The 24,063-nt window shown below is 53.5% G+C and overlaps 10 protein-coding genes across 10 annotated transcripts; 5 read left to right on the forward strand and 5 right to left on the reverse strand.

Annotated features, from left to right (window-relative positions):
- Positions 1–37: 37 nt before the first annotated feature.
- On the forward strand, positions 38–568 carry B0I36DRAFT_218350 (uncharacterized protein; the record flags this gene model as incomplete). The annotated part of the gene is made up of 2 exons (XM_046148999.1): positions 38–107; positions 165–568. Coding segments are annotated over 2 exons (474 nt in total), but the record flags the coding sequence as incomplete, so codon positions are not given.
- A 3,650-nt stretch (positions 569–4,218) lies between these two features.
- On the reverse strand, positions 4,219–4,866 carry B0I36DRAFT_377849 (AAA domain-containing protein; the record flags this gene model as incomplete). The annotated part of the gene is made up of 1 exon (XM_046160606.1): positions 4,219–4,866. One exon carries the CDS (start codon positions 4,864–4,866, stop codon positions 4,219–4,221), a length of 648 nt encoding a protein of 215 aa, XP_046005890.1.
- Positions 4,867–5,095: 229 nt separating this feature from the next.
- Positions 5,096–9,348, forward strand: B0I36DRAFT_355087 (RNA dependent RNA polymerase-domain-containing protein; the record flags this gene model as incomplete). Its single annotated transcript, XM_046157396.1, has 2 exons — positions 5,096–7,780; positions 8,050–9,348. 2 exons carry the CDS (start codon positions 5,096–5,098, stop codon positions 9,346–9,348), a joined length of 3,984 nt encoding a protein of 1,327 aa, XP_046005891.1.
- Positions 9,349–11,196: 1,848 nt separating this feature from the next.
- On the reverse strand, positions 11,197–12,007 carry B0I36DRAFT_337159 (uncharacterized protein). The gene has a single exon (XM_046155648.1). The coding sequence runs from the start codon at positions 11,719–11,721 to the stop codon at positions 11,332–11,334; it is 390 nt and encodes a 129-aa protein (XP_046005892.1). The 5' UTR covers positions 11,722–12,007; the 3' UTR covers positions 11,197–11,331.
- A 1,809-nt stretch (positions 12,008–13,816) lies between these two features.
- Positions 13,817–15,000, reverse strand: B0I36DRAFT_396406 (uncharacterized protein; the record flags this gene model as incomplete). The annotated part of the gene is made up of 3 exons (XM_046161549.1): positions 13,817–13,903; positions 14,322–14,821; positions 14,913–15,000. 3 exons carry the CDS (start codon positions 14,998–15,000, stop codon positions 13,817–13,819), a joined length of 675 nt encoding a protein of 224 aa, XP_046005893.1.
- A 2,075-nt stretch (positions 15,001–17,075) lies between these two features.
- Positions 17,076–17,993, reverse strand: B0I36DRAFT_254930 (RlpA-like double-psi beta-barrel-protein domain-containing protein-containing protein; the record flags this gene model as incomplete). Its single annotated transcript, XM_046150848.1, has 3 exons — positions 17,076–17,445; positions 17,520–17,583; positions 17,714–17,993. The coding sequence occupies 3 exons, from the start codon at positions 17,991–17,993 to the stop codon at positions 17,076–17,078; spliced, it is 714 nt and encodes a 237-aa protein (XP_046005894.1).
- Positions 17,994–18,719: 726 nt separating this feature from the next.
- B0I36DRAFT_44235 (uncharacterized protein) lies at positions 18,720–19,580 on the forward strand. Its single transcript, XM_046162900.1, has one exon. The coding sequence runs from the start codon at positions 18,904–18,906 to the stop codon at positions 19,393–19,395; it is 492 nt and encodes a 163-aa protein (XP_046005895.1). The 5' UTR covers positions 18,720–18,903; the 3' UTR covers positions 19,396–19,580.
- Positions 19,581–19,930: 350 nt separating this feature from the next.
- Positions 19,931–20,884, reverse strand: B0I36DRAFT_368835 (uncharacterized protein; the record flags this gene model as incomplete). Its single annotated transcript, XM_046159679.1, has 1 exon — positions 19,931–20,884. The coding sequence occupies one exon, from the start codon at positions 20,882–20,884 to the stop codon at positions 19,931–19,933; it is 954 nt and encodes a 317-aa protein (XP_046005896.1).
- Positions 20,885–21,499: 615 nt separating this feature from the next.
- Positions 21,500–22,399, forward strand: B0I36DRAFT_44353 (uncharacterized protein). Its single transcript, XM_046162902.1, has 2 exons — positions 21,500–22,325; position 22,399. The coding sequence occupies exon 1, from the start codon at positions 21,616–21,618 to the stop codon at positions 22,093–22,095; it is 480 nt and encodes a 159-aa protein (XP_046005897.1). The 5' UTR covers positions 21,500–21,615; the 3' UTR covers positions 22,096–22,325; position 22,399.
- A 240-nt stretch (positions 22,400–22,639) lies between these two features.
- On the forward strand, positions 22,640–23,992 carry B0I36DRAFT_355091 (uncharacterized protein; the record flags this gene model as incomplete). Its single annotated transcript, XM_046157397.1, has 3 exons — positions 22,640–22,675; positions 22,740–23,061; positions 23,115–23,992. The coding sequence occupies 3 exons, from the start codon at positions 22,640–22,642 to the stop codon at positions 23,990–23,992; spliced, it is 1,236 nt and encodes a 411-aa protein (XP_046005898.1).
- Between the last annotated feature and the right edge of the window lie 71 nt (positions 23,993–24,063).

The raw sequence follows: 24,063 nt of genomic DNA on the forward strand, positions 1-24,063 counted from the left end.
TCGCGAGGATTCGTGTCTGCGCGACGACGATTGTGACCCTGGCGAGCCAGAAGTGTTCTTGTTCCCCGCTATCATCCCCGGATTTGACTTATGCGAAAAGAAATGGAGTACGTCGCACATAAAGAAATCAAATGTACCCTCTATCTGGCTAACAGATGTTTAAGAGGAGATCGAAGTGGATAAGATCCATGACGTTGTATGGAATGACAACGCCTTCAGGCACTTAGTTGCCGACGAGGATGTGAAGGAACGAATCGAAGCCGCGGTCCGCAAGCAGCTTGAGACTAGGACTGATCACATCAACAACAAGGGTAAGGGGCTCATCATGCTCCTGCATGGACCACCAGGAACCGGAAAGACCTTCACAGCTCAGTCTGTCCGCCTGGGCTCAAAATGGAATTGTATCATGCTTCTGGAAGGAGCAGACATTTTCATTCAGCAGCGCCAACGACGCGACACTCTCGTGTCCATCTTTCGGAACCGCCTGGAATACGAGGACGGTATTCTGGTCTTGACGGCAAACAGCGATATTGCATTTGACGAGACTGTCACGTCGCACATCAAGATACGAGTGCCTCTTTATTCCGCGGTGCTATAGTGGGTGCTTCAGTGGGTTGGTGTGCTGGGTAATGGGTGGCTCTGGGGCTGGGGGCGCTCCAGTGGATGGCTCAGCGGAGTGGGTGCCCTGTAGTGGCTCGTTTACTGTGCAAAACGCCAATCTTCAGTGGGATGTTACAGGGATGCTGCTGCCTCGAAGCACGACTGGCAGACCTCACAGAAACACTTTTCTAGCGTATGGAGCGCCCCATGCACGACCGCGCAGCGCACTCCCCCTCTACTCGCCTACCATCTCCTCCGCAACTCGGCGCCCAAGCTGGACCAGACCTTAGCAGGGCACTCGAGTGGCGCACACAGCAAGGTCCAACTCCACGAGCTAGGCTCTCGAGAGCTGCTACCCGACGCAACCCTCGGTACGGAAACACCGACCGCACGCAACGCAGCGTCGCTGGCGGCGCTGGTGAATTCCTATCGCAGGACATCAGCATCGCAGACGCTGTGTGCGCAGGCGCGGGACGTATCGGATCCTCCCGGGAGGCCGCGCGGTCAGCTACCTCTATGAAGTGGGCAGCGGCTGCACGCGTCTCCAGATCGAGAGACAACTAGACACATGCGGCAGTTGGGGCTGTTTCTTCGTCACCCAATATCAGTGGTGGCCATCACGAATCGTTAGCCAATCTTCACCATGCACTCCGCAAGCTGACGGCAAAGTGTGACGCGGCAAACACAATGCATATCATTAAAGGCCAACTTTTGTCTCTTCATACGCGATACTTGTACAGCAGGAACCACTGACTGTGTCCGCTTTTCGAAATTAGTTGCTGTTAACGCGCGAACCGCCTAGCTGTGGCACACTATTACAAGCTCTGTGCCAACAGATCCACAACAAGCACCCGTCAAAAATACAGTTGACACATGGTGGGTTACTTTTGTTGTCGCGGCTTGAGTCCCAGCTCCTCAGCCATCAATCAAGCCCCGCTCGGTCCCAAAATTGTCACTCATACTGGAAGTCTGCGTGCATATATCATCAACCACAAGAGGCTATTCAAATCGATGATTGAGTAGCAATTCCATCCAGCGTCTTTCTTCGTGATATTGAAACTGAAATCATGACTAGACGCGGTACATTGTATGAGGTTCGCATTCATGTTCTCTGTCTCTCCGATAAGTTAACTGAAAGCGTCAACTCTCTCACTCCACCTTCGACTAGAGCCCCCTGTCATGCACGATCTGCTCTTCGACCAATACCGGATTGATGACCTTGGCCACTTGTTGCACAAGTCAGATTGCTGGTTGGCGAGCGGTGTTATCTCTGTTGTCAATCTCCAATTTGAGCGCGGCGACACGGAGCGGGAAGGGGGTGGAAAAGGCCAGTATGATATTGAACTGGCTTTCGGACATGGTGTCTGCTGGGATCTTGCCGAGGTTACCACTAAGCGCATCTCCGATCAGGGGTATGCGAAATTTGTTTGTGGCGGAGATATGCCAACAGGCGCTGGTCCATTTGAGCTGGCGTGATAATCGAGAGCGGTCGCAAGCCCGACCATTCTCCATTCCGCCGGGGTGAAGTGCGCTGGAGGACAAGTGACGGAGTGCAAAGCCGCCATGCCATGACCGGGGAGGAGACTGCCAGGCGAGCCTGTGTGCCAGTGTGAGGGAAGGAAGTGGTGGAGCAGGTTCCTGCTCCGGGAGATGTACTTAAGCTCTGGCTGCACACTCCAGCCACCTGAGGTACCCGTTCCATTCGTTCAACAACAAACCACCCATCCCCTGTCGTCTGGAGCCTTGCCATCTATCTGCCAGACAGTGCAAGACGCCGCACGTTCAGCGCCGCACGTTCAGCGCCACGTGCGTGACGGCTGTACCCTGCTTAGTCGTGTAGCTCCTCCATCGGGCGCATCGACTCAGGCCTGAACGACACTGTTTACAGAATCAGCACTCCCCATTATCTTGTCCCCGACAAGAACCTGGCGATCCTATCACCTCTCGGGTGTGTGCTCGCGTCATGTGGTTCCAGAAAAGCTCTTGCGCTCCCGAAGGGTAGCTCGATCGAACCAAAGCCAGAGGCGGAAAGGAGGGCGGGCGAGCTATTCCAAGCTATCCGGGGTACAACGTGGCGAGCTGCGACAGAAGGACCAACTCGCCATTCCAGGGAAGAACCACCACTAGGGTGCCAGCATGGAAGTTGTGCCGGAGCACTGTGAATCATGCTTGCACGTTTGCTCAGGTCCAAGCTAGCGCATGGAAAAGGGCGTAGGCAGTCATTCACCGTAGAATAAAAGCGATTCTCCGCCGCAGTGTGATCCTAAATTGGTCAGGTCCAGCAGCGTCAGCAACTCCCCGCCTCGTAACATTCCACTGGTGCGATCAAAAACCACAACGCAGACTGGCCGCCGTCGTAATGCCAAGGCGGCGCAACACCCGTACTCTGCCGGAACGAGTCAGGACGGCGCCTGTGAGCCTGCGATATGTACCATGTAACTAGAACACAGGCTCTACAGATGTCCCGTCCAAGAACGTAGCGACGTGCAGCCCGCGTTCAGCGAGACCTCTGTCCGCACAGGCTCCAGTCGAAGCCTGTCTTGCAAGGGAATACACCATTTGCAAACACGTGTCGTCGAACTCGACGTCACAGACGTCACAAACCTCCATATCTTTCTGGTGTAGGCGACTGGGTAGAGCCAATCGGAGTCGATCTCGCCGTTGCAAATTGCGGAGAGGAGGAGTCATCCTGGGGAGACCCGGACGTCGGAGGGCAGAAGCGGTCCCACCGCAGACCGTGTTCTTGAGGCAGTATGAGTGGCTGTCAAAGTTAATCGTCAGGCGTCAAGGGTGAGCAGCTGGCGAGGGCGCGTCGGTAGCCAGTGTCGAGCTTGCTGCCTTGGCACGTTCGCGTTTGAAACTAGTCCATGAGGTCGAGGCCGAGTGTCTTGTAACAAAGACCGCTCGAAAGAGCAGGCGTTCAAGTGAGGGCTAAACCCAGGCATGAATCGCGAGTACACCGGCTCTTGCGGTGTTTGACGGACGCCATAGCCTCTGTTGACATGGCTCGCAGGTCAGAAGCTGCGCGTCTGACGAGCCTGTTGAACGAGAGCGACCCCGTTTGCAGCATTCTCTTGTAAGCCACAGGTTTACTGCTCTCATCGCTGTGAATGGTCACTCTGAACGTGTTGAGAACATGCACCGCGCCACGATTGCCAAGATGCGTGTTGTCAGTGGCGTCCTTGGTGCTTCCTCTTCTCATGGCGCTGACAAGATTGTCAGTCACCACGAAAACAGTCTCGATACGATTGGAATATTACACTCAGGTTGCTAGGATCCGTGAACACCATATCACATCTAGAACAGCCCTAGAAAAACTTGCCAACAAAACTCGACTGGGATGTGTAATAGTGAGAATGGGAACTCACATAGGGCTCGTCCCTGTGTGGGTTCTTTTATGGCGCTGTAGATATTGTCCGCCGACACAACAACAATCTTGACAGGATGGTACTATACTTTTAATTGACTAGCCTGTGTGTAAGCTTACGGGCACACACGACAGATCTGGATGGAGCTGTCAACAAAGCTCGACTGGGAATACACCTCATCCCTCACTGGTCGACGTTTTAGGAGGTCTTGATCGATTCCATTGGGATCTGGAGCATCAGGCCTTGTGGCCTAACTTGTCGTTACACTAGAACTCCTCCAGTGCTTCACAACAAACGCAACTCTGTCAGCAATGTCCGTAAGCTCCTTAGGCAGCACCACAAACGGCAGCGAGACCTCCTTCAGAATCTGCCTAAACAAGTCTTGAGTCTGAAGCCACTCTCCTGTGGTGCTGGGCATCAGCCGCACCCCGTCCTGTGTAAGCCAACTCACATCCGCCTCACACACGACAATCAAAGAGCATGCCATTCGTTTGCACATCAGCTGCCAGTCTTCGAGTGACATGAGCTGCTCGCTTTCTCGTGGCCCAACATACTGTCTGGCGTAGACTATCGGGTCAATGGCCGACCGATCTGATATGAAGAACGGCGGGGCCTCCTCCATCTGCATCGCCGAGGAAGAGGATGTCACTACTTTGCGTTCAGCGATAGCTTGTGCTTTGATGATCAGCCCTTGCAACTCTAGCATCGCTTCCGGTGATCTCGCAATCTCGTTCGCACTATCTTGCTGTTTGCTCATAACGCCACGAGCAACCTCGCGGACGATGCTTGGGGGAATAGAGGTAGACGATTGACAATTGGTGAAGTGGTCTTCGAGCGCAGAGACGATGGTGGACTTGCCAGTGCTTTGTGCACCGATGATGTAGATGTTGCGTTGCATCAGAGCTGTTGCCGTGACTTCCATCGGAGAACGTATGTAGAGTATGGCCACTTGAGAGGGCCGGCAGGAATGGCGAAATGATGGTAAAGTGCAACAAGAGTAGCCGAGCAAGTCGCGGCCTCATACCAAGTGTGCCCAGACCTGGTCTGGACGCTGCTCAGATAAGTAGGTGCACATGCGTCTTTCTACCCCGCAAACCTCTCTTCCCGGATGATAGCTTCGCAACAGAATGATGCCGCCACCCAACAAGCCTCAGCAATCCAGGCATACCGCGACGCCCAACATGCCACCAAAGCTGAGCTCAATGGCGTTCGAGCTGAAGAACTCGCTTAGCCTCGATGATCGCGAATGGCGTTTCCAGCTTGACCGGCTGCCAAGTCCGCAACAGCTTAATGCCTCGAAACTGATCAAGGTGATTGTGCTCGCTACCGAAGGCGCAGAGCAGCGGATGATGCTCAGATTTGACACTCACCAAACGACACGCGCGACTGCATCTCATCCACTAGACAGTTTTCTAGTTCTCTCATTGACAGGATTTCGGCCTTCGCCGGGCTTTGCGGCCGAGAGTGGTGGTAATCGTCCGATCACGTCTCGCGAGCACAAGGAATACGTGTTGCGCCTCCTGCGGGCCGGTATCGTGCTACAGGGGACCACCTACAACTTTTACGGACATAGCAATAGCCAACTAAGATCCAGAGCCTGCTTCCTGTTCGCCGCCCCCAAGGATACGATCAGCAAGATGGTGGAATCGCTTGGTGAGTTCACCTCCATGAAAACGGTTGCCAAGAAAGCAAAACGTCTCGGGCTTCTATTCTCCACGGCACACGCCGTTCTTCAGGTTGGGGGTGACCGATGCGAAGATATTGCCGATATTGAAGCTAACGGCTACACATTCACGGACGGCTGTGGGCTGATGGCGCCTCAATTCGCGCAAAACGTGTCACGGCGAATGCGTCTCAAGTTCCGTGACAGACGCTACTCGCCCTCGGTCTTTCAAATCCGCTACAGAGGATACAAAGGAGTCGTCATAGAAGATCCAAGGATGAAGAATGAGTCTACTTGGCTGCGGCTGCGTCAGTCCATGAAAAAGTTCAATGCTGCCGAAAACCTCTCGTTCTCCGTTGTGGACTACTCGAAACCTTACGCTTTCGGCCATTTGAACGACGAAGTTGTGATGCTTCTTCATGCCCTTGGGGTGCGCAGAGAGACCTTGCTGCGCAAACAACGAGAATATCTTGATTTCCTGGTCGAGGCTGCCAGCAATGCACGCCAGGCTTTCCGTTTTCTCTGCTATGTCTCCCGACACGACCTCGCCGAAAAGGTGCTTCTGGTGTCCCTTGAGTCCGTCAAACCACAGATCCAAGCATTGATCCAGGCAGAGTACGGCAAGATGTTGAACAAACGTGACGAGCAGCGCTGTCGGATCCTCGTCTCACAGTCACGACTCCTTTTCGGGGTCTGCGATGCCTGGGGTATCCTCAAGGAAGACGAGTGTGCCGTCAAAGTCACCATGGACGGCGATGGCCTTCCGTACGCACTAAAGAACACAGAAGTTCTCGTGGCACGGAACCCTTGTCTTCACCCTGGTGACATGCAGAAGTTCAGAGTAGTCGACCATGCCTCTCTCTCACACCTTGTGGACTGCATCGTCTTCCCAACACGTGGCAGACGTTCGCCGGCGGACATGATGTCAGGTGGCGATCTCGACGGTGACAAATTCCTCGTGTGCTGGGACAAAGACTTGATTCCGTCGACCATATCCCAACCAGCCGAGTACCCTGCCACCAAAGAGCCCGTCAGGTTTCGTCCCATCACGGATGATGATAGGCTGGTCTACTTTGCCGAGTACACGAACGCATCCCTGGGCAGGGTCAAGAATCTTTATCTGGACTGGGCACGTGTGAAAGGACCTATGGCTCCGGAATGTCAAGAGCTCAATCGGCTATTCTCACAATGTGTGGACGGAATGCAAATTAAGATACCGCCGCGACTGGAATCTATTCCTGTTATTCCGTCAGACAACCAGAAGTTCATACTAGATGAGCTACATGAGGTAGCTGCAGCTGACATCGCTCGCGGACGACTGCGGGAGACTAATTTGGCCTGCGCAGAGTTCGACATCATCGAACTCTTGGTATCTCGTCAAGACATCGCGATCACGGAATTTGAGCTCTTGAAGTTGACGGCAAAGTGGTGTCGCAGGCATGGGATGTGTCTAGGAGACTTCCTTCCTTACTTTGACATGAACTCCTTGACGGCCGAGGAAAAGCACTGGGTTCTTTCTTCGACACAACAACTACAGTGGGCACCTTCTCTCATCCTCAATGCCCTTTGTACATCCAAGATCGTGTCCGAGAATGATATTGCTCACCATCAGCTGGGTACTCCTCGGCTGAGATGGAAGAGGGTATATGACTCCTCACAATGCCGACTTGCCACATTCCTGGACACTGCCGCCAAGACGTTCGAGGAATTTCACAGAAAACTGGTAGTGGCTCAGGTGGATGAAAGATTGTCTCTCATGATATATATACCACGGATGATACCGAAGGCCCAGGACTGTCTCGTCCACGATACTGTTCGCGTTATTGCCTTTCCGCATGCTAAAGACTTGTCGTCTTTCGGCCGTCTGTCTCGCTCGACTCGGAAGAACTACCGTCTGTATTGTGACAACAACCTGTTCCAGTTGTTTGAAGGACAGCGGAGCAACACATGGATATTCATCAAGCGAAGTGCTTCGGACGATACTGCATACCGCAGTACTGTGAATAGAGGTGACCGGCGGCGCCTGAGGCAGGCTACCATCGAGGACGGTCGAAACTTCGATTATCGAGTCAGCGTGGCGCTTGACAAATTCAGTCAGGGCCTGCAGCGACAGATAGGACGTGTAAATGGCCATGGGTTACTGGCTGCAGTAGGTTAAGGACCAGATCTCGCTGCGACCAGGGCTGACAAATCCCGCAGGAAATCTATGTCATCAGCAACCGGGACCTCGAGTCTATGAAGACTCTTGATCTATGGCTGCAGTACGTCGAGACTGAAGTCGTAAAACCCATATTTGACGAAGTACCAAGAGACTACTCCCTCGAAACCCCAAGGGCCATAGATCTGAACGGGGTACCCGCGCACCTGCAGCAAATAATGAAGGGGAACATGGCTATGATGGATGGCATTGCCTCCCAGGAACAGCTTGGCAAGGTCCTCAAATGGCTGGGACAGCACAATATGACCAGTGTCACCCAGAATATCTACGGCCATGTCCTCTCACGCGTTTGTACCGACGATCCAGACATTGAGTGTCTGAGCTGGCAAATGGATGTCCTGCTGGATCACCTGTCCATGGAACCTTCGATGGCCGCTAGCTTCTCCAGGCTCAGCACTCGAAAGGCCCACCTTCCCAGAGGAGTACTTCAGAAGCTCCAGGATCGAGGACAAGAGATTCTGAACGCAATCGTCCGCTGTGCCTGTTCCGCAGATGCTCTACTTGTCCCGGCCTTTGAGTCGGCTCTGTCCCTAACTCATGCTCTAACGCTGGACGGTATGACGAGTCTCGTCGAGCTGTGCGCTCTAACCATTCACTCCCCAGATCTAGCTTTAGATATTCTTCTGGGATGTCTCAAGCGCCAGAGTCTGCGTCTGCTCGCTGGGACCATCAAACCACCGTTGGCCATGCACTTTGCCGATAACATTGTTAGCATCGCTCTGGACCACATCCACGAAGCTAATGAACAACAAATTGACAGAGCTGAAATGATAATGCTACACGACCTCAAGAAAGAACGAGATGGATATCCCTTGGCCGAATGCGCATTCCGTATTGATTCTGCGAAGGTGCCAGAGACGTGGGCACATGTTCGCTTAACGGCCGCCTCAAAGCCCAAGAATGCGCCCTTGGCGAGAGAAGTATGCATTGATGCACTCGTGGTCGAGAGTCGCTTGGGATCGGCCACTTTCCAGTGTTTCCAGCCACTGCCTGTGTTCGTGGAACAATGTTCCTGGATCCTGACAAACTACGGCCCTTTCGCGAAATCTCGCGCCCTGTTTGCTGCTATGCGGCATTTCGCTGACACGGGTGGCCAATACTGTTGCGTTGCGAATGAGCTTCTGGCATCGGACACGGTCGCTTGTGAAGCAAGTGCCATGAGACCAAAATCAAACGGTCGTACTGCTCTCACAACGCACTTTCAGCTCTCCCTCAACGAAAGCCAGAGAACCGCGATGCTTGCTGCTCTGACGCATCCACTTGTCCTCATCTGGGGCCCACCGGGTACCGGCAAGACACAGACAATTGTCGCCATCATACTTGGCCTGCTGGACCGGTTTCCAGAGGAGAGAATTCTCGTCACGGCGCCGACTCACAACGCGGTGGACAACTTGATGAGACGGTATCTTGATGTCACTGGACGAACGGGGCCTGTCGCTCTTAGAGTCTCAACCGAGGCGAGTTTACTCCATTCCCACACTTTGTCCTTACTCGTTTGATAACCCCTTGTCCATCAAGCTGTTTCTAACATGCAGGATAGGTCCGCAAAGTGGCTGAGAACCTCAGGCAATACACGCTGGACGGTCTAGCAGAGAGAGAAATATACACGTCGCACAAGTCCATGCAGGAAGCGAGGAAACGCGTGAAGTCCTGCCAAGTCGCCTTTTCGACTTGCATCGGCGCCGGCATTGGTCTGTTACGTTCCGAAGACTTTGGCATCGTGATAATAGATGAGGCTTCCCAGCAAACTGAGGCTGCATCTCTTGTGCCACTGACCAAGGCGTGCAAGCGGGCGGTCCTGGTTGGAGACCATGTACAGCTCCGTCCCACGGTGCAAGCCATCACTACGACCCTTGCCTACGACGTTTCGTTGTTTGAACGTCTGTACAATCGTTGCAGGGAAACGGAAGCAGCTGGTCAGATGCTGCCAAATACGCAGGCGCTAATGCTCAACACGCAGTATCGTATGCATAAGACGATATGCTCTTTCAGCTCCAACTTGTTCTACCAAGGCAGGCTGCGCACAGATGTGATGATAGAAGAGCGGTCATTAGCCCTCTCATCATTTCCCTGGCCAAGGTCATCTGCCTCGGGGGATTTCATCCGGACTGTTTTCATCAATTGCAACGGACGGGAAGACCTAGGGCAGAAATCCAAACGCAATCGAGCTCAGGCGGAGTTGTGCTGCCGAGTTTGCCAGCTGCTGTTGGATGCCCCTCTTCTCGATGCTCATAGGGAATACGTCAGGCAGACCATTGCTGTACTGACGCCTTACGCAGAGCAGAGCACATTGCTCAAAGGCACCGCGGTCACGGGGCTTGGAGGGGATATTGAAGTGTCCACTATTGATGGCTATCAGGGCCGAGAAGCGGACATTGTCGTTCTCGTCACAGTGCGATGCAACAAGCACGGTGAGATTGGATTTCTCGGGGATCTGAGAAGGATGAATGTCGCCCTGACTAGAGCGAAGAGCGCGCTCATCGTATTGGGATGCCGTGCTACTCTTACCGCCGGCTCATCTGGGAGGGAGAATGAACAGAGTGCTGCTGCTGGGGCATGGAAAAGTCTCGTGGATAGTTTCACAGAGGTCAAACTGTGACCGTCATGTCTGGGGCTGTCGGACGACTAAATGCAGCCGTCTCTTACCATAGACTGTGGGTGAAATTGGTAAAGTAGGAGGGTGATGACTTCCTTGTGTCGGTTGACTGACAGCGTGTCATGCCTGGAGTTAAAGCGACACCCGCTGCTTCAAGATCTATTGGATTGCCAGACCTTGGTAGCAACAACTCGGTGTGGCTGCACAGGAGTGGTGACCGCTGGCATCTCGGCTGTGAAGAATTGGTTCCGTGCTGTCATGCGAGAGACAAGTCGGGTCCATGAGATGAGCTGTCTTTGGACGTGATAGCTTGCTGTGGCCTTGAAGTATGCTGGCTCCACGTGTCCGCAGGCTGTTTCTGGACGGGAGCACTGCGCTAGAGTTTGAGGTGCACCTGGACGCGGCTGCATACTTGCGTTCTCGCCAATGATCAGCGGGCAGGTGACCTGTGTTTGTTCTCATTCATGATGTAGCGTAGTGACTCACGATGTCGCTGCCGCACTGAAGCGGGAGTCTGTCGCAGGGAGGCTGGTACCAACGTGAGCAGTCAGCATCAACACGAGGGAACGAACAATGATGGGGCACTGAGGCATGCCGGGGCACCAGGGGCCTAGCGCCCGTGTCCACTGTAAATTTGTGTTCAAAGCGCCAATTCCACTATGGAGGTCAGGTTGGAGGCAGGAGCGCCACGCGACACCCGCTGGACGATAGTCAGAGCTGGTCATCATCTTTACAAATCGATTGATAGCACCTAGAGATGTATTGATACCCCAAAACTAGCGCATCTCCGGCCGCCGCGTTCTCCTGTTTGAGGCGTAGCATAGGACGGCCACGAGAGGAACGACTTCAATCTCGGCCACGCTCCTAGTGTGTGAACGCCTGACGCCTAGAAAGAGTAAGGACTACGTCCGAAAAAGAAATACAGTGTATCAAACGCCAAGTCATTTGTCGCCTTCATAACCACTTTGGTCTCCTCTTTATTCAGTAAATCCTTGTGGTCGGCGAAGGTCTCGAGCACCACTTGTCGCAGGCCACGGGCCGTGTCAGGAGTAGCGTTATACGCCTCCTTTGTCGCAGAGAGGAAATCTTGTGTGCCCCAGACCTCCATGGTAGCAGCCGTCTTGAATTTGACCACTGCAAGGTCTTGAAGCCCTTGAATCAAATATTTCACTGCCATAGTGTACACTTTGGCGTGGAAGAGGAGGCTTGGGCCATCCTGCCCCTGTGCTTCTTCGACCGGCACTTTGTAGTCCAAAAGGTAGAGATACTGGATCATCGCGTCCACGACGAGGGGATCGTCATCCTGAAGAGACAGCTTCCCAGTAGTGGCTTCTTTAAGTCCACTTCGGCAGCACCCCAGGAAAAAATCGGAGTGCGTGCATAAAATAAACTTATGGACAGGGTACTCCTTGGTAGTCGAGGCAATGGTGAAGTCCGAGAATAATTCATTGTCATAGAATTTGGCGATGCCGCTGTGAAGCGTGCGTTGTGGTGAATCTGTCGTGGGGGGCTCTTTAATTGAGCAGCTAGCGTCCCGCCGAACAGGGGGCCCGTTGATCGTGGGGGCATCTGAACACCTTCGAAAAGTTCCGGAAATGCGGCGCGGGCGGAGTCGGACGAAATGAAGATATTGTCTCGTAAGAGGGACTGAAGAACTATGACGAGACGCTCCTTAGACAGACCAATAACAAATAGATTTGCCCTGGTGACGATAGCATGAATAGCTTTTCGTTTGCGGACGTGCGCGTTGCAGTACTCAGAGAATGTAGCACGGACGCTGCGGTCTCTGTAGACCCTGACTCTTTCGTTCCGAGTCGGTTGCGCAGTCCCTCCCGATGTTGGGCGTGGCATGCCGGTGCTACTGTGGTTCATTGACAATGCAGAACTTCCCTTACACAGGCGGGAAGGTGGGGACTGCTGAGTCTTTATGGTTCAGTAAAGTCCAACCTCCCCAGTCCCTTATCTCACATGGGTGGAAATTTTTGGTGGGTCAAGGGCTTCACTTGAGCGCTTGACATCCCTTGTTGGAGATCGTGCCTGGGCAGCGGAGGCTGCAATAAGGCAGCCCAACGCAAACCTCGGTGGGGTAAGGCATTCCATGCTGGTGATGAGTTTCGAGGGTACAGCCCATTTTCACGTATTACTAGACAAGACCGATCAGGATTTCCTCTTACCAAATTGACCTGGACAGGGAACTATTACGCAGTGACTTTTCGGGGACGGTCCCGCTTTTCATCACCGCTTACAAGGCCGCAACGACTAACGCAACAATATCGCAGGTACCAACCTCTTCCTCACCCTCCTGTAACCCTTTTCTCGTGAGATACGACACGACGCCGAGGTCACTGGGGCGTTTGCCGCCGAACATCGCTGGCATTGCCACTGTGGGCCACGACGCGCACGTTGCCACTTGAGACCGAGCTGTACCTTGGATGTAAAGAAGTATCAGAGCATCCAAGCACGCTTTGAACCACGAGACACTGTATTCGGCATACGAGAAAGGCGGCGGTGAGACGTCGAGTGGCCTATGATGCAGCCAAGTCACAAGCCATCGAGTGTATAGCACGGGCAACAGCAACAAATATATGCTGTGAACCGTGTTAGTGATGCTACCGAAGCCATGACCCAGAGAGCTGCCCGAAAGTGGGGCCGGGGCAGGAATTGCTGAGCCTCATTCCCCCTACTTTTTGCGCGAGTTGGGCAGAACGCGACATCCAGGAATGGGCATGGGTTTAGCAACCACTCTCCCTGGCAAGACGGTGGTATCGGAAATTCGTAAGGATGTTGAACAGGCTGTAGCCACGGCACCTCACTCTCGATGTTTCGTGATCGAAGTGGTTCAGAGGACCTAGCGCCAGATCCTCGCGCCTGCAGATCATAAGCCCTTTGATGGCTGGCCCACTGCGGGGTTTGAGGCTCCATCAGCTGCACAAGCCCATTATCCCCTGCCTCAACCTTGAGCCATCGCCTTCATGGCCGACTGGGTTTTGCACAACGTCGCAACACTTGAGCGTCGAAAGCATCAGGGCATGGCCAAGTAGGTGTATATGCTGTGAAAGTGCCGTGCAAGATGTGACTTTCGGGCCAGTTTCCGTCTCAAATTAGATGTGCTCCGTAGAACGCTGGCCGCAGGCATTAGTCAGAAGCACGGTGCAGCTCTCAAGTCAGTCCTGAGCCCGTCGCCCACGAGTGTGCAGGCACTGGAAGGCTTGGCTTTCCAGGGGCACTGAGGCTGAACGGCGCTGAACGGGAGGGTGCGCCTCTTTGATTGCATGCACTTATCCGCTGTTGTCTGCAGGCCACTATCGCGCTCAGCTGTGCACAATTGGCGGAACTCTGTGCTTCGTGGAATAGTCTGCTCCTAATCAGCTTTAACAGGTCGCGCCGCGCAAGGCGCTGCAGTATTCTGCAGAGGCCAGTGTCTTGGGATGCACTTCGCATTTCAAGTCTTGCCAGGCCTAGTAGGACCGAATAGAGCATCACACGCTCAGATCTCAACTGAGCGAGATTGTTTATGGGGACCAGAGGCTGACTATTTTTCTCCGCCTAATCACAGCACTTCATTGGTGTAGGGGAGGCACGAAATCTTACATACGCCTTATCAAGTGTACATCAAACCCGTGATCTGGGCCACCACTTCATACCATTTCGGGTGGGGATGTGAAGTCAGGTTCAGGTACCGGCTCAAAGTCATCCAATCTGCATGCCAGCTCATCTAGCCTGGCCTGGTCTTTCTTGAGCAACTTTCCCCCTCTTTGTTTCTTCTTCGCTTCCAACGATTCGATTTCAGCATGCAATGGCTCCCTCCTTGCGTCTGCTTCCGCTGCCTCTCGCTCTTTCTTCTCAAGCTCCTCTTTCCATGCTCGACGAAATTACGGTACGCAGCAGCATCTCTGTAATTGACATAGTTTCTTCAGCATGGGCGGGCTCCATGATGGTTGATGTCAGGAAAGCTTCGACACTAGGGTACGTGACATTGAGAAGTGTCCTTGTGTAGTTGCGCAGCCACTCGTCCTTTGTATCCGGCAGCGGACAAGCCTTCTTGACAGCAGCCAGGGCCTCGGACGGCTCGAGGCGACCAGCCCGACTGTCTATATCGTTCTGTGCCAAAGTTACCAGGCTATCGATGCCGTACTGCCTCGCTGTGGCATGAACATCGAAACTGCAGCGTAGCCATTCAGCATCGCGCTCTTTCGTGTCATGCCCGTCCTCACATAAGGCAGGGACATCATAGAACGCCTTGTACAGGAAGTTGACGAGTACGTGCCCTACTGCGGCGGAGACTCCCGGCATGTTGATCTCATTATTGGCTGAGACCAAAGAATGAAGCTTTGGCACGGTCTTGAGTTCGAGCCTGTGCAAATAGAATTCTTGATCTGTGCAGCGAATGGTAATAATGCCCGAGTAGGGTCTAGAGCTGATATCAGTTTTAAAATTGCCATTGGTAGTCCGGTGCACTCCACTCACGACGCTCTTCTAGGAGAGGTGGCGCCCTGCGCGCAGGAGAGACCTTGGACTCGCCACCTGACGTAACGTCCATGACGACCTGGAGCATCTCTGAGGTTGTCGGCAGGTGCCGGGAGCCGCGGAGATGCACAGGGGGGATTCCGCTGATGGAATAAGCAATTGATTTATCTACAGTGGCAAAGGATCGAGGAAGTGAAAGAAAATGTACAACGCTACGCGCCGGAGAAGGAACTCACTCCCTTATAGACGGAATCCTGCACGCTTCCGATTATATCACATGCTCAATATGCGAGATAGATCAGGCGCGACATGCCCGGGGCTCAATTAAGTCTCTCAGAATCCCAAGCTGGAGGCTGGTTCGGTCGAACGGCGTCAAGCATCGCTAGCCTTGGTTTTGTTTTGAATGGCGCTTTGTTGGAGTTTCGGCAAGTCTTGCAGGAGCATCACCTCCTTGCGGTGCACACCTTTGCGAACGAGGCTGATCAAACTCCGCGTGTGTCTGAGGAGGAACTTCCACCGTCCGTCTCTGCTGAACTGCGGGGGAGGCCTACTTGCGGGCAGTTGCCTAGAGCGCGATACATGGGTAGCCAAGAGCATGTTGGTCACTGGATCTCAGGCCTGCCAGCGACGGCAGATGAGAGACAACCGGGACTGACAAGGTCAACGTCTACGTCTTGTCCATTTGCCAAGCCGCAAAAAGGGCTTCCCAGAATTGGGAGAATGATCCTGCAGAGCCGCCTGGATTCATGCGCTGGGCCCTGTGCTGGTAGTGGCTGTGGTCACGCCTTATCTCGTATGAGGAAAGCACAGCATAATAACGCTCATCTTTTGCTGGGGTGTCGAGCGCTTTTGAGGGAGCGTTGCGCAAAGCTACGGATAATCGACACCACCCGCGATGACGCCCTGATCAAAGCTTATTTCGCAAGCAAGCACAAGCAGGCTTGGTCTTCAAAAGACCGTCTCCAAAGGAGCTACCCGAGGTATAAGTCCAGCAGGAGTATTTGTGGTCACGGGTCGACATGCAGGTCCTCCTTGTCTGCGAGTGCGCCCCTCACGCAGGGAGAAGCTCATCTCCTCCGTGCGCAAGGTGTCACTGCTTCAACAGAAACAGCTGATTTGCGATCATCGTGGGATCTCCTACGCCCAGAATTTTGGTCAGTATGTGAATGGCTGATTTGTGCTTTCCTTCTTGTAAGACGTGGATGGGAAGCTTGTGCTAAGCTGCAGTCAAGGTTTACCACTTCCTTTTCCGCCGATGCTAGGCAACCTTGATGCGCGCACCGCATCGTCGTCGTCGGCGCGCCTGCGTGAGCTTTCATAAAACATGTGTGAGTGAAGGTACGACAAGGCCAGAGTCGACGACTTGACCATCGTTGTCGTCGTTGCCGTGCTGCTGCTATTGCTGCGCTTCGTGGAAGGCAGTGTCAAGGTGCGCAAACGCGCCGATGGCAACGACAACATCGCCGTCACCACAAGGGCACTCATGAGTTGATGACGGGCTTATAGAATGAGTGAAAGAGGCAGACGACGAACGCAGCAATGAGGCCGACCTCTAGCCAGGTACGGCACCAGCTGCCCCGGACAGGGCATCACGAACAATCGGCAGACTGTGCAGCGCTGGTAAAGCGCTCATGTATAGCCCACCCAACGTGCACGACCCGCATGATGGGCATTTCTCCATTGGATGAAGGGCGGGTGGGCATCTTCTCCTTCCTCTCTTGACAAGGCTTGACTGGTGGAGAGCTCGTTCATTTGCATGCAACTAGAGCATGAGCATGGAGCGTAGACACTCATATGAGAGCAGAATCTGCGATATATAATACTTGGCCCACGGTCCGGCCGCGCCTCTAGAATCCCCTAGCCTGTAATTTCATCGACGGTAGTGTTGCCTGCCCCATTGCCATAATGAACAAAACAAAGAAGCTCAAATCCCGTTAGATATCACTCGTATGCCATCTTGGCGGATGGTTAGTAAATCGGCTCTAGCGAATCCAAAACGAACACCAAAATCGTTGTAGTCAGCTCAATTAGCTCATCATTTGTCCGGCGTCCAAGCGCCAACGATATGCCTATTCTTTGGAAACTGTATCTTCAGTCAGAGTAAAGACGCCATCCTCTTACCTTTCCCAGAGATCTTCAACGCTACTCCAACCGGTTACCATCTCAAGGAATTGGAAACATCCAATCATCGTCCCTGACGCACCCTGAGATTTCGGTCAGCTGATTCGGACACTTGACCTGCTTGAAGTTCACGGTCGGGTTGTCCGCGTTCATGAACCAGTCGAATCGCCAATTGCACCCGCCCTTCAATATTGCGGGCATGCTGGAGCTGTCGCACTCGGACCGCAGCGAGACGCCGCCGTACTGCTGGCCAGGGAAGGGCCCGCCGTACTGCTCTCTGCAGCCGTCGAAGGCACCCACGCCCCCTCCGGGGACTAGAAGGTCGAATTGATTCAAGACCAAGTCGCTCCCCGTGTTCGTTGCCTGGACGATCATGGTCTTGTTGCTCAGATTACCCGAGGTGAACTGCAATCTTGATATGGTTGGGTGGCCGAGTCAGTTTGGAAACATGGATAAATGCTCTAGGTAGGAAGGACAAGGACCTACTTGTAGCAAGCGCAGCACCAACTCGACTCATTATGGCCCTGAATAGTCGTGGCGGCAAAACCATCTATTAATGAGCGCATATCGCATCAGCCTGCTTGCTATACGTTACAATAATCTGCTGCATCTAGTCTGCATCCGAGCCTGCGGTTATGAACTACATAAATACCGCGAGATTGAGAGAAGAGATCACATACAAGCCAAGTTATTATTCACCGCCCATGGCGACATGTTCGCACAAGTGAAAGCCGGACCGCCATCGCAACCCGACCACGCGTTCGGGTTATTCAGTGGGCTGTTGTCAGCCTCACAGGTTTCCACGGGTTGGTTCACATTGGCCTTACCGTACCACGAGCAGCTTGGCTTGCAACAGTCCCAGTACCGCGTGGTGTGTCCACTGCCCGTGGCTGCAATGGTCAGGGACGTGAGCGAGAGCAGCACGACGGCCGCTCTAGTGGCGGTGGGGGAGATGATCATGCTAAGATGTGTGTCGTCGTCGAGCCTTTTATTTACGCAGTGCTCTTCGCGAGTGATTCTGTGCTCAAGGACAACTTTGCCAGGTTTTCGCACGTAAGGGAGCATCTTAGTCACATTTGACGTACGAATGGAAACGAGTCTACAGAAGTCGGAGTCACTTACAGTCACCTAGGAGTGGCTGGTCGCAGCATTTACGTTGAAGGCTCCACACTAAGAACTCGGACTCGGTAGAGAGCAACACGCGTCTTTGGTGCTTTCTGGGACGTGAGATCATGGGTTGCTCTGGGCTCGCAGTAACGTATTTAGTTGTCGTTCTAGCTCTGAACGCTGGCGTGAACCTGTCATAAAACTTCGGTCCTGTCTGGATATACAGCATGATTACGCCCGCCATCCGTTTCCGACAGTTGACAGGAGCGATACAAGGACTGCCGCGCCTAAATATGAAAGTCCGTCTGAATGCAGCTGACAAGTGTGAACCATCTCTCAGCAATCATAGCAAGGTGGTGCTGCTCCTTGAGCACCCAGCGCAACGTGTAGGTTGAGGCCGTCCAACGGCATGCACTCGTCTTTTCCCATCAGCCGTGGGTGAAGTCGGCAGAACCGCACAGTGGCGTCTTCGTTGCGTCGTTCAGCTGACAGCGTGTCATGCTTGTGGCTGTTCGCCGAAGCGGGATCTGCCGCTTCGAGATGTGCTGGATTGTCAGACCTCAGTAGCAACGACTGTCAGCGTGGCCGCAATCCGCTTCCGTAAGAAGCAGTGCACTGGGCCGCCCAGAGCTCCGGCAGCCAAGTTGCAGGAGTGATGGCCAATGGCGTCTCGGTCGTGAGGAATTACTCCTGTACACTTATTCAGGGGACAAGTCAGGCCATGATATCATGAGGAATGCGCTGTCTTTTGACGTGGTAGTGAATGCTTGCTGCGCCTTTGGAGGATGCTGGCTGCAGGTGTCCGCAGGCTTTTCCGGAATGTGCATTGCGCTGTCGAGGTGGACGTGGACGTGGACGGGGCGCTTGGGAGCATGTAGCTCTAATATGCAGTACTTTCGTGCGTACCTGGTTCCGGGAGCGTAGCCTAGGCCCGTACCTTAGGGGGCCGGGGCCGGGGCCTGGGGCTCTCGGCATGCTTAGCGCGGGGATCGGGTGCGCACAAGGTACGTCCCTCAAGGTAGAGATTCGGGCACCGATGCACTCTTCTGACCCCACAAGTCACGGTTGCATGGTCCCCAGGCTACAAGCTGGGAAGGCCGCGGTGGATACGGGCCTAAACACATGCCATCGTCGAAATGCTGTTCACCCGCAATTGTCGACACATGAGTCACGACAAGCTTCCCAGCCACGTCGAATAGCACATCCAGCCTGCAGTCTGTGCGATCTTAGTCCCAATGACCGACCCTCTGTCTAGGTCTTGCCTCTGATACCAGATGTCGATCGTCTAGCAACGCTTGGACCTTCCCTCAATGGTGAAATGGACAACAAAACATCATCTGGCTGCGAATAGACTCTGATCTGCGCAGCTTTGCCTCAGCCACTGCTTCCCAACGTGGCTGGGGCTTGACTGAATCCCCGGCGAGGCTTACATTGGTCGGCGTTCAGATGATAGCAACAAGATCGATTGTCGTAGAGTGCATGGTCCAGGGAAACGCCTTGGCTGTGGCACAAGCACGAGCGCGAGAAACAACGACTTTATGAGGATGACCACGCATTAGGTGACCATGCACTCAGACCCGGGGCTACCACAACAGCCACAAAAAACCGTGTTCCACTGGCTGTGTCTATGCCCGATCGTACAGCCAGGAAGCAACCCCACTTTCGCTGTGGGCGCCGACTGTGCGGTCACGCAGCCTTGAAAACTTCCGAAACTGTGGTGGCATGTCAGCTCTGTTCTTGATCTGACACGTGCCGATCTTCGCAAGCATATACAAGATATGACGCTAACGCTACTGAAGCCACGGCCGCGGTTTCTTCCATTCCTCATACCGTTCCGTCCTCATGGCCTTGTACGCCTCGGTGGCTTCGGGAAATCCAAGGTCTCCCAGCCTCTGCTCAATCCGCACCCTATACCCAGGACCATGACTCACGTTTTTTGCCTTTTGCTGATTCTCCATGTCCAGTGCCCCACAGACGGCGAACTTGGTTCGTACCCACTCCAAAGGGCTGAATCCAGCCAGCTCCCAGTCCAGGATGGCGATCTCGGTCTCGGTCTCGGTCACGAGGATATTGGTAGGTCCGAGGTCATTGTGAGACAGGAAAAACACAGAGCAGTCCATCCCCAAGCTCTCACAATGCTTTTGGAGGGCTTGTACTTCGGAACTGCGCTTTTCCTGAAACGGTTCCAGCCAGCCGTCATCGAGTACAGTGAGACTGTCGGATTGGAAAGCTCTAAGCTCAGAGCAGACCTGAGAGATTCGAGTCACCACGCCCTCCTTTTGATCCTCCGTCATGTCCCACCATATGTCGTCGAGTCTCTTGCCCGGTATAAGTGGTTCGAGCAAGTACGTCTTGCCGGCCTCTTCAGCGTAGAAAAGAACTTTCGGGATGTCAAAGCTGAGTGTCTTCCCAGCTAGCAAGGCCAGTGTCTCCGGCTCTTGTCGGGTGCCATGAGTCGCTAGTCTTATCTTGAGGATGAGGGCGTCGCCAAATGCGAACACGGCCGACGCGTCACCAGCATCGTGGATCTGGCGAACATGGCTGTTGTCGGGGATGGGCCTGGCATTGGGCAACGGCTCTGGCGCTCGGGAAAGATCGTAGGACGAGCCATCGCTACTGTTCTCCCACAACGACCCACTGTTGCCGGGCCCTTGCTCGAGACGTAGAACATGGCTCGTGCCGATAAGCCATGTTGTGTTGTCAATTTGTCTGACCGAGTCGCGAACGTGGCTGCAAGATGCCATATTGAATGATAGCGACTTCTGTGCGGGGTGAATCCGCCCAATGTCGTGTATGGAGTTGATGTTGTAGCGGTTCACAATGATTGATCATGTTCGTCTCCCTGGGGTTAAGAGGGGAAGGAAGGGCGGTCTAGCCCACTGAGACTAGCAGAGCAGGGCAGGAACAGCACTTCTAGAGATTTTTAATGTCGTCCAATCAGCACCCAATCTGACGTGGGGTCACAAGAGCGGTTACCTAACCGCTGGAGCTTTGAACAGAGGTTTGCAGCATCACAGGCAACTAAGCTTTCACTCACTCACTCACGTTTAGTCAAAGTGGTTTCGGACGTTCATTACCATGAGATAAGGACAGTATCTCTCTCTCTCTCTCTCTCTCTCTCTCTCTCCCCCCACCAAACAAAAAACCTCAGCTTCCAGGCTCTCTCAAAGCTCGATGAGTGCCGCTCTTCTACACCCCACCATCTACTGCACCACCTGCTCTACGCGGTCTTGCCAGATTGAGGACAGTCCCCGAGAGGGCTTGATTGGCTTGATACCATTAGTAAGAGTGTTCGCGAGACGAATGGTGCATTGACTTACAGCTACGAGACATTCTTTGGCTTGCCACAGGTCTTTCCATTCACAGGCCCTGCGCACGTGTCGGCATTGGTTATGTTGTTGTATCCACAAGAGCAGTTCCACTGATTCGTAAGTTCGTGAAGCGAAGCGACAGCCATATTTCGTGATAGCGGACAATGAAGGGTCTAGACACTGTGCAAGGGCGAGACTGGGTGAGAACTTTGCTTGTGTATAAAAACGTGTTGGAAGAGGGCCTGAACAGGTTACACCCTGATGCCATTGACGCAACAGGTCTAGATTTTATAATCAATCTACTCGAAGTATTCTTGGTCAATGATGGGCGCAAGCTGATACGCCTACAAACTACGAGGGCATCTGTGGATCTCGCGTGCTCAGTGTGTCCCGCGTACTGTACCCGGTGTGCTTCGTGTCCCCCGTGTACTCTGTGTACCCTGTGTACCCTGTGTACCCTGTGTACCCTGTGTACCCTGTGTACCCTGTCTGCCCTGTGTACCCTGTGTGCCCTGTGTGCCCTGTGTGCCCCCCTTCGCGCCACGCTTGCCTGGTGCCCAGGCGAACGATCTGTGTGGGAGAAGTCTCCTTATTTCACTTTTCGTGCAGCGTGCAGCTTACGAGTTCGTCAGTCGCCTTACTAATGCGCATATGAGGTGGCAAGCACGCGGGGCTAACACTGTAAAGAAGCTCCGTTTGTGACAAAATGATCCAGGTTTACTCGCATACGCGGTAACATCATTTGGAACACCCGCACCCGCCACACCTGGTCGCGCCAGGATTTCCACCACATACTCTGCAGTCCTGGCACATGTTTGTGTTGAGCGCTTTATGACGGCGAGGGAACCTGGACGTAGGGGCTGCCGAAGATTCTGTTAGTCTGTCCAAGTTGAAATATGCTCGTATGCCATATGCTATGGATTATGAACTCACCAGAGGGTCGACAGCGAGACGGATATGTTTTGGGGGTAAAACAGAATGTTTGTTGCTATCACTCCGACGGCTCTGTGAGAGAAGCTTATGTACGGCGGAATGACTTGGTCACAGGGAAAGCAGAGGATGGATAAATATAATGCCAATGGGCAGGGATCATCTTGCCGCCTTGTCAAGCTTCAAACAAAAGGTCACGAGCACGATCCTTCCCCGCTCAGCTAGCTTCTCCACTCATAGTGTCCGACGCTCACCAAGATGGCACAGCGCTCCTCGAAGCATAGACCACGGCCAGTAAGTGAATTGCGCATGCCATCAACAATTCTCCACCTCTATCTACAAGCGCTAAATGATGTAGGCTCGATTTTTAAAAGTCATTGAGGACATCGTGGAGAATCTGGACAGCGTCATAGCCTTGCTAGTCAACACCCGTCAGCAACTGCTAGACCTTCATGATGGAGACGACGACAGTGATTTTGCCGACGAAGACGGGATTCAGGGCGAAAAGCACAATTGTGATGATACGAACATGGACAGAAGTGTGGAAGTTAATACGGCCTCGCAGCTTCTCTGCAAGACTGAGCACAGTCCAGAAGCGCCGTTTTTCTGCCCCGAGGACGAATGCAAAGGCCGCAAAGCCGACAAAACATGGAAGGAGTTTGCGCGGCACTACGAAATACGTAAAGCTACAAGGAGTCTCTTCCATTCCAGCCCTTCAGCTAACGTCGAACAGATGTGCCATGTCAAATCCAATGTTCCATGTGTGAGACCACTCCCCGTCATGTCGCTTCGTTGAGAAGGCATTTCACGGAATGCCGGGAACTTAAGCGGAAACGAAAACTGCCAGAGCATGAAGGTGAGATAGAGGAAATGAAACGCCAGAAGGAAGGCGCGTCTCGCAAAGCGTCTAATAAGGCACGGGAGGTCATGAGAACTTGCACACAGAGCCTAAGTGAGCCAAGTTCTCCAGAATCACGAAAAAAGCCGAAACTACAGACGCCCACACTCGCCTCAACTGAATCAAGCAAAGAATTGTCCCCATTCCATACAGCCGACGAGACCTATCTTCCATCCCCAATCCGAAGCTGTGTTGGAGATGCATCTGAGAACAGTGAAATACTTCAAAGCATGGCGCTGGGTAGCGATCCGTTAGTAGTGAGCACTGCAGAGAAAATCAACGACATCAACAATGGGCGTTTCTCATCCGCAAACGGCGCTGTAACGGAAGGGGGAATCTTGGAGTTTACGGACCCGACTGCCCTGTTTCCATCAGCAAACCAGAACTCAATTGCGCAAGGTACCACTTCACCTATTGGAGTTTCGAATCATCTTGAGTCGCCAAGAGACGAATCGGCTGTGGCTCGTCACGGTCAGATGTTATCAGTACAGGATTCAAGCTCATTTCTTACCAAAGCCCTGAGCTTTGAACTCTACGCCATGGACGGCATGGCCGGCCTTGCACACGGTACAGTGGGTGCCGAGAGCATATACCGCCTTGATGAACGGTACTTGGAGATAGGCATTACAGCATTTGAACAGATGGGTGCCTCCGAGCTTCACTCAGCTGACCAATTCCGCATACAAGAAAATCATCAACCGTGGCTTGACTGAGTGCGGCTGCATGGGAAACACGGCCTCCGCTGTGACTGTTCTGAGGGAGCAGCAGGCTGGTTATTGCGGAT

Source organism: Microdochium trichocladiopsis (genome assembly GCF_020744255.1).
Source record: "Microdochium trichocladiopsis strain MPI-CAGE-CH-0230 chromosome Unknown B0I36scaffold_12, whole genome shotgun sequence".
Classification (NCBI taxonomy): Eukaryota; Fungi; Ascomycota; class Sordariomycetes; order Xylariales; family Microdochiaceae; genus Microdochium; species Microdochium trichocladiopsis.

What these genes read in the sequence shown, in the direction of transcription:
- B0I36DRAFT_337159 (XM_046155648.1), bottom strand. Translation starts at nt 11,721, where the DNA reads ATGATCCAGTATCTCTACCTTTTGGACTACAAAGTGCCGGTCGAAGAA.
- B0I36DRAFT_44235 (XM_046162900.1), top strand. Translation starts at nt 18,904, where the DNA reads ATGCTTGCTGCGCCTTTGGAGGATGCTGGCTGCAGGTGTCCGCAGGCT.
- B0I36DRAFT_44353 (XM_046162902.1), top strand. Translation starts at nt 21,616, where the DNA reads ATGAAGGGTCTAGACACTGTGCAAGGGCGAGACTGGGTGAGAACTTTG.